The sequence below is a fragment of the Corvus brachyrhynchos genome, unplaced genomic scaffold, assembly GCF_000691975.1.
Source record: "Corvus brachyrhynchos isolate BGI_N302 unplaced genomic scaffold, ASM69197v1 scaffold178, whole genome shotgun sequence".
Classification (NCBI taxonomy): domain Eukaryota; kingdom Metazoa; phylum Chordata; class Aves; order Passeriformes; family Corvidae; genus Corvus; species Corvus brachyrhynchos.
Window position 1 is genome coordinate 558,601 of NW_008239304.1, and position 8,392 is coordinate 566,992.

Here is an 8,392-nt window from a genome sequence, read left to right on the forward strand (position 1 = left end):
AGCCGGGCCGCGAGCGGGAGCCGAGCTCGGCCGCGCTGCCGGCACGGACGGGGGACGGAAGGAGGGAGGGCTGCGGGAATGCCGCTCGCCGTTGCTTCAAGGTGCCCTACTTGGGCTGGCAGCCGAGTGCCGTGGGGTGGTGTCATTGGAGCCCCGGGGTCACGCGTTAAGTGCTTGGTTCTGAAAGGTCGTATAGGTGCTTGCGAGTGCCTGTTGCTCCAAAGACACCCGGTTTTCCCTTCGGTTATCTATCCAGGGAACAGCAGGTCATTACTCCTGCTGCAGCTTTTTTCTCCCAAGTCCCAGCTGCAAGGAGCCTGTATGGCGTTTCTGTGTTAAAGCACAAACTGTACATTACTGCGTTGCAGGCGGGCCCTGTGCCCCACCTGTGAATGCCTGGTTGATGCACAAGGGGCTTTCTCTGTTCCAAGAACTTGCCAGGAAAAGCAGACGTGTGGGTTGGTTTCAGGCACTTGTGAATACTTTGTTAGGGAAAAGGACAGAACGTCTGCTTGTTCAGACTCTGTCACAGAGGACCAAAACCATCGTGCCGTTGCATGAGTTGGTGGTGGCCTGGTACGCTTAGTACTGTGTGCTGTTCTGGTTATCACTCATCCAGAAGGGTTTAATGGACCTCAGTGAGGCCAAGGGTAAGGTCTAAGGATTCAGACACTCTTTAGTGAGGTACTGAATAGCTTCCATATGTGTAGGAGTAACTGAATAGACCTGAAAGAGGATTCAGGTGGAGAGTGAAACAGTAAGGGGAAGTTATGAGGAGAAATGCATAAAATTATCTAATCAGAAAGCAAATTAAGAACAAAAGGAAGTACTTTCCCACAAATAATGAAACTCATTGCTTCAGGATGTTATGAAGACAGTATAATTGGGTTCAAAAAGGATTTATTCAAATGTATGGAAAAAAGATTCATCATTATTGCTTGGATTCTGCTTCCATCTCCTCAGGAAATCCCAAAACAGCTGATTGGTTTCCAGAGCTTGCAGAATAAAAGATCATTCTACAGAAGTACTTTCTTTGTGTGCACCATTCTAAACATCAAAGCTAGCTACTTCACGATCATTTTGTATTTCAAAAAGCTTTTTTTGCTTCCTTCAAAAGCAGAAACAAAAAACCCCAGGCTAGTGGTAAAACATAGTCTGACAGTATTAAACCAGTGTAAATACAATAGTTTCGAATTGTACTCAGTAACATTTGCACTGGTGGTGTCCAAGACAGATACTTTGGATGGAGTGAGACCTTGAGGCTAAATGACTTCAGCACAAAAATAGTGATTGCAAGAATAATATAATTACAACCGGTACATCGGCTTTGAATAAGCAGCTGAACGATACATTGTGGCCTTTAGGTACATAAATCACATAATTCATCCCTTGAATAGGAGTTACCATAACTCTGGTATTGGAATGCTAGGTAACATGTGTGATTTTTGTTTTTACTAGTTCAGAAGTATTTAAGAATTAACTTTCATTTGTGGAAGCTGTGCCTAATTTAGTTCAATTGTTTATTTTTTTGATGAATAAAAAAGCAACAAATCACTAATTCTATAACCCGCTATTACAAACTGCTACAAATGGGTAAAGGCTGTGATGTTGCCAAGAATAGCAGCTATTGTCTTGCTGTACTGCACATGAAGTTTGTGGTTTATTTGCAATTTGTGAATTATTTTGAAGATGGGCAAGGTCTGTGCCATTTTTGGAGGATCCCGTGGAATAGGCAAAGCTGTGGCAGAGCTCCTGGCACAGAAGGGCTGCCGCCTGGCCATCATTGCTAGGAATCTGGACATGGCTCAGACCACTGCACGGAATCTTGGTGGTATGTATGCTGCTGTGCAGTTATCTCCTCACTGTCCCGTGCTTAGGTGACTTGTAAAAATAGCTAGTCATTAAAAACCCCTTATTGTTTAACTAGATGAAAAGGAAAATAAAGAGTGAGTAAAAAAAAAAGCTGTATTGGTACAATTTTGTTTTCACAATAGTCGTTGAGAAAGCAGGTTACCTATTTAATCTGCATTATAGGAATTTTAAGATGAATGGAATTGTTCCGGTGCGCAACAGGAAGGTGGTGTGAATTGAGTCATCCTCAGCTCCTGAACAAGCTAGAACTGAGACCAGTCTGCTCATGCTGAACTTCTGATTTCAAAAGGCAAAAAATACAAAACAAGGAATTTTCACATTATTAATTAATACAATACTTGAAAATTGTCTGTATTTAATTATTTGGGCATTAAATAGGTTCCTTAAATTATAACAAGTTCAACATCTGTTTTACAACTGAGTTGATAAATTCAGAAGAAGGTTTATGAATTATATACAGCTTTCACTGTTTATTTTGATGTTATATATATTTCAATACAGCAGGACATCTGGCACTTAGCTGTGACGTGTCCAGTGAACAAGAAGTCCAAAAGACTTTTGAGGAGATGCAGAGGAATTTGGGTCCTATTAACTACTTGGTTAATGCAGCTGGGATCAACAGGTTGGTTGCTCCTTACAAGACTATAGGTACTTAATGCTATACGAAGGCAGCTCTCTGTAAGGTGCTCTCGACCTTTGCATTTCGTAAGATAGTTGCTAATGAGCACATCTGCCAACAATATTAAGTGCTTGCCAGTATTTTGTTCCTGATGGCAGTAAAATGCTAACAGATGATACAGCTTTCACTGTAGTTTCTGCATTCTGAGTTCCCCCTCTACTCTTTCTTCCATTTTTTCCCCCCAAATGGTCCAAAACAGTGCTTGATACCTCTCTGCAAAAGAGGCTCTATGGCCAGAAGCATGGGTAACTTGTTTCTTGCTGTGTTGCATTTTGAACACTTGAATGTATAGAACCACATACACCCCCATTAATATTCTATCAACAGTCATTTTTTAAGAGTACATGTGATCAGTGGGGTTGTTTAGCGAGTTCCTTGGGGGTTTTTTGGTTTGTTTGTCAGGGATGGTTTGTTACTGAGAACCAAGACTGAAGATATGATAGCCCAGATTCACACCAACCTTTTGGGAACGATGTTGACTTGCAAAGCTGCTGTAAAGGCCATGATTCAACAACAGGGAGGTGCTATTGTCAATATAGGTAAGTTACTTGTGTAAGCCAGTAGAATTCTGTGTACTAATCTTCCAGAAATGTTTAGCAGGTGTAACATACTACATTACTTGTTGCAACTGACTTGTTTTCCTTTCCCTTGTATTTAGGCATTCTATATTTAGCATTTCTTGATGAATGCTTATTCTTTTGTGTAATTTCAGCAACTTCTAAATAGAAAACCAGCTTTTTTTCAGTAATAAACACCTCAGAGTTTATATTTTATTGAAAAAAGAATTTTGCTATTTGTACTAGTTTGAAAACACACCAGTGGGAGATTGCAAGTCAGAATTATAATTTAATAAGAAAATTAAAATAAATGCAACAGTACAAGAACACTGACAGAGTCAGGATACAGCCTGACACCCTGTTAGTCAGGGTGGTGGTAGCAGTCCAGATGAAGTGGTCCTGTTGAAGCAGTGACCCTGTGGAAGGGTCTGCTCTTCACCTGAGGGTACAGTGGTAGCTCTTGTCCTCTGGGAATCCGCTAGGTAGGGCTGACTGAGGTGCTCCAAACCCCAGATTATATCCGGGTAGGAATGCTTGGTTCCTCCCCCTGGGTGGAGCATCTCACAATGGGATGATGTAATTTTATGAGTCATGCAGTGGGGCTTGATAGCCCATTAAACAGAAGACATCCCTCTGGAGAGAGTTGTCAGGGATGTGTCATGGAAGAGATAAAGAACATTGCCCCACCTGGTTTTAACAGCTGGTGATAGAATAGATATTTTTGCTTACATCTTACATTGTAACCTAAGATACTATTCTTAACCAATTCTTTCAATATCTAGATCTACCAGCTGCTGGCTATTAACTAAGAATTGATAGGTACAGTCAGTTTCTTTCTTCTTTTATTTGATCAGGGGGAGGATACTTTCTCTTAGAAAGTCTTCATTTTACTCTCATGGTGCCTGTTGGTCAACATAGGTACATGGATTGTACAAAAATCACAGATACTTGGGGTTTTGCTTATCTTAGCAGGATAAAGTGCATAAAGTAATACATATTTTACTAATTTTCTTGTGATTGCATTTCTCATTCCAAGTTTAAAACTAAAATGATAAAGCTAGTACAAGGTTTCAAGTTACCCATTTAATCTTCTCTTTGATGCTTCTTTATTTTAGGGAGTATTGTAGGACTTAAAGGCAACTCTGGTCAAAGTGTGTATAGTGCTACCAAAGCAGGATTAGTTGGATTTTCACGCTCTCTTGCTAAAGAAGTAGCAAAAAAGCAAATTCGAGTCAACGTTGTTGCTCCAGGTCAGTTTTTGAGGAATTCCTGTGCTTGACTGTTGCAATTCACTAAGACTGTGGATATTTCTTGTACTCTGAAAGTAACTTAAGGCAAATTGCTATTATTTTCTTCAGCTGTGTAAGTAAATGTTTTTAATATCTTTTGTTTGTTTGTATGTTTAAAGTATAATACATTCTTTTAGAAAACTCTCAGTCTTTTTAAGGGAACACTGAGAAATTTGGAAGAGTAAGCCTACCTGTTTCTATAGAGGTTATTATTACATAATAAATGTCTTTCTTTTTTCCTTTGTTTCTTCTTCAAAACTTGCTGTCCTTGCAGATGGGAAGATTAGAACTAATTATAGACAGAGAGCTATCCTTGTCTCCAGCTAGAGAATGCATATTTGTTATTAGAGAAACATGACAGACCATGAGAAGCTGTCATAAAAGCACCCCTGTCTCCCTGTAGTAAAAGGAGGGAGTCCTAAAAGTTATTTCTGTGAGTAAAGGCTGTGATTTCATAAGATGATCTAGTTCAAGCAAACCACCACCCTTAAGGAAAAATCCTTTCTATATAGTTTTTCCACTCATAACTGTGTACACTGCTGCTTACCTTCTGCTACCTCTGATGCCTTTCAGAGTTCTACATGAACCTGTTCAGCTTGTGAACTAGGCAGGAAAAATACTTTTGTTCTTTAGTGAGTTGAGCAGCTCTTCCACAGCCATCATAAAGGGGCAGTTTTACAGTAGAAAGCAAAAGGGAGACTTTCCCTTCTTGATGGCAGCTAGAAAGCAGGTAAGATCAGCTCTTTATGAAGCTGCACCTTGTGTGTAGAGTTGTGCAGCAGTGGGAAAGCCAAATCTCAGATAATGGAAAATTGTAAAAAATGTCCTTCAAAAATGTCAAGAAATATTCTTCAAGTGAGTGCTCTAATAGAAGTTATTCAAGCGCTGTCATAATTTCTAAAATATAACGCAAAATCACTTTCAAGGCTGAGAGGGTTTCTTGCCAGACATTTTGTGCTTGTATTTTAATTGAGAACACTTTGGTGAAATGAGTATATTTTGTCTTTCAGAAAAGTGATACTAAATATGGGTTTGGGACTGAATTTTAATTACCCTTTCTTACCTGGTTGTTTGGTGTTTGGTTTTTTTTTTCTTTCATGGACTTCTGTAGATCTCTGCATTTTCATTATTGCATCACTGTTTCCAAAATTGAAAGGTATTTTATTGGTTAGATAAAAAAGTGTTCTTGGCCATCAGATGATGTGGGCTGCTTTGGAGACTTTGAAGAATGGTAGCTGGTGCTGAATCCTGGTAGTAGATTTCACTTTGTAGGATTCAGTGGTAAATCCACTAGATAAATTTAGTTGAAGGTTAGGTAACTCTTCATATATCTCTCTGCTCTTAGGCTTTATTCACACAGAGATGACAGCTCATTTGGAAGAAGATCAGTTGAAGAAAGCAATTCTCCTTGGAAGATTTGGAGAGCCTCATGAAGTTGCACAAGCCGTTGTCTTTCTTCTAGAATCTCCGTATGTTACAGGGAGTGTTCTGGTTGTAGATGGAGGCTTGCAGCTTATGACCTAAGTACTACCTTGAATAAATGACTGCTTTAATGTCATGTTGGTAACATAGAAATATATACTAAATGAAGGGAGAGGGTTGGAAAATGTTTAAAGACTGATGTACATAATTGACTTAGTCTTATTTGGTCAGAGGAGAAATTCAGCAGCAGTGAAGTGCAATGTGTATGTTTAGCTGCCTGAAAGAGTCTGTTTGGTATTACAAAGTCTGTGCATGAAACAATTTGAAAAAGATCTGGTTTTGATATGGTGATAGCTTTAATAATGTGCTGATACGTTTTTAAAGCACTGTATTTTTATAAAGTCCTGTTTTCTAATTTGGGGTAGAGTGAGATTTTATTTGAATTATCATGTTACACCAAGGTTAATAAAGTGCAGAGACATGTTTAATGGGTGGCAGGTATGATTGCATCAAGTTTTTCAAGTACGGCAAAGATTGTGAACTGCATAGTTTTGCATTCTTATCAGTTATTCCCTACAAAGTAGCAAGGAGTTTCCTTTGAGCTTTGTTTGTTTGTACCTAACACTACAAAGCTAGGAACTTCTAGATCTTCAGCTTACCTGAATTGCCTTTAGGAGATTTAATTATATGCAATGTGTTTTTATAAAGACAAACCCTACTCAGTTCCATTCCTGAATGAATGTACAGCACTCAATCCAGTGGCACTTGTGTGTGGCCATGAAGGACTGTTACAGCACTGGAGCTGCTAATCCTGTCATGTTCTCAGCTTGAGCTGCACATGCACTGCTGAGCACTACAGCTGCAGACCTTGCTGCATAAGAGACTTATCAAGGACTCAGTAGATGTTTAGAACATGTATCACTTGCAGAGCACGAAGTCAAGGTGTTTTGCCCTGTATCATCATGAACACTCAGTTCAGCTGTTAATTTGATGCTCCCTCATATGTATGTACAGTCAATAAAATAGCCATTTATTTTATTCAAAGCAACGTTTGAAGCAGAGTAATTATTCTGCTGTAAATGATTCTGAGTGTTCCCGTCTTGCTGAAAACTTACCAAATGTTTGACCTCAGGCTTTTCTATTGAGTTCAAGTAATTTTTGATAATTGATGCTTTTATTATCTCTGAAGAAAAATATGAATGTGGTTCAGGACCTTCACTTCTTAGCTCTGGTGTTCATTGCATCATGATCCAGATGTTGATTCAGCTTTTGAATTACTTCCCATCTTGGCACACAGCACAGTACAGAAAGAAGAGATCTCTGTGATGATAACTGAGTCTTTAAAGTCGGAAATTTTCTTCATTTGTGCAGCTGAGATGTTTTGTCTTTGTGCCAGAAGACAGTGCATGTTCAAGCTTCTTGCAGGTATGCATTGAGAAATAATACAAGGAATACTTGTATGATCAGGAGATTTTACAGTTGGTTGTGCTACTCACTTTGGAATATAAAATACCACTGAAAGTAATCCTTCCAGGATTCCTTATTTTCCTGTTACTGCTGTTATGTGTCATATGGGTCTTTGCACCAAAAATATAATTGCTAATTATGTTTTTCCTTGATAGAAGGAATTGGCCAGAGATTACATGAATTTTTTCCAAGGGCACTGAAGGTGAGGAAGGACAGCTGGTACATTCTTACTAGTCGAATAGGAATATGTCAGTGACTTGGCCGCTGCCCATACCTATGGTTTGTATTTTACAAACAAAGCCTGTGTGACATACCTTGACCAAAAGCCAAACCTAAGAAACATGAAATAATTCCCTTGTAGTGAGTTCTGACCCTAATTTTTTTTTTTTTTTTTGTTAAGGGAGTTGTTAAATAAATTATTACAATGGAATTTTTAGTTTACATTTGCAATTAAAAGCTGAAATAATGCTGTCAGAAGAATCTCAGTATGTACTGAAACTTTTTAAAGAAATTACTGTGGCATGCTATGTTTCTATTATTGCTGTTGCCACAAGACCAGACTGAAGTGTTGGTAGCTTTAAACCATACTTTTAAAAAGCTTTTTTCCCCCTTTTCTCCAGACTGGTAAATTAGAACTGAAAACTGGTTAACATAATCCTGGTTCTGTCTAGCCTGGTGTGATGTCTCGGGCAGGGGAAGAGGGGAATGTCCAGGGCGGGTGACAGAGCAGGTGTGTGTCTCCTTAGAAGACTCTGGTACCTCCCGCAGTTTGTGACTGGGATTTTTGAACCCACCAATGGGTAGCTCTGGTTGAGGCCTGCAGGCATTAAAAACAGCCCTCTGGTGCGCTCTCTGTTTTGCTTTTGATTTTGTAGACCTCTATCTTATCCTGCCTGCCTTCATTGTTTCTGTTTCATACTGAAGAAACGTATTTCTTTTAATTGTTTGTTGCTAGAGAGCTCTTTTATATCTTGTATTGTCTGTGTTAAACTTTGCTTTACTTTTCCAGTTTCTCAAGGACAGAGAAACAGATAGAACTTCTTGCAGAATTCACTGTGGATCTATTTTTAAAAAATTAAATTGTTTTATGTTTTGCTTTATGTTGT

The 8,392-nt window shown here is 38.9% G+C and overlaps 1 protein-coding gene across 2 annotated transcripts; it reads left to right on the top strand.

Moving 5' to 3' along the window:
* The first annotated feature begins 10 nt into the window (after positions 1–10).
* On the top strand, positions 11–7,646 carry CBR4 (carbonyl reductase 4). 2 transcript variants are annotated; one of them, XM_008638582.2, is made up of 5 exons: positions 11–1,831; positions 2,374–2,494; positions 2,954–3,090; positions 4,224–4,358; positions 5,743–7,646. In XM_008638582.2, exons 1-5 carry the CDS (start codon positions 1,690–1,692, stop codon positions 5,919–5,921), a joined length of 714 nt encoding a protein of 237 aa, XP_008636804.1. In that variant the 5' UTR covers positions 11–1,689; the 3' UTR covers positions 5,922–7,646. The 2 variants fall into 2 exon arrangements, with proteins under 2 accessions (XP_008636804.1, XP_017596103.1); XM_017740614.1 differs by having other exon boundaries at positions 1,690–1,831; positions 2,377–2,494.
* The last annotated feature ends 746 nt before the right edge of the window (positions 7,647–8,392 follow it).

Coding starts and splice junctions, on each gene's coding strand:
- CBR4 (XM_008638582.2), top strand. CDS start 1,690: ATGGGCAAGGTCTGTGCCATTTTTGGAGGATCCCGTGGAATAGGCAAA. Junction 2,495..2,953: donor AATGCAGCTGGGATCAACAG/GTTGGTTGCTCC, acceptor TTTGTTTGTCAG/GGATGGTTTGTTACTGAGAA. Junction 3,091..4,223: donor AGGTGCTATTGTCAATATAG/GTAAGTTACTTG, acceptor TCTTTATTTTAG/GGAGTATTGTAGGACTTAAA.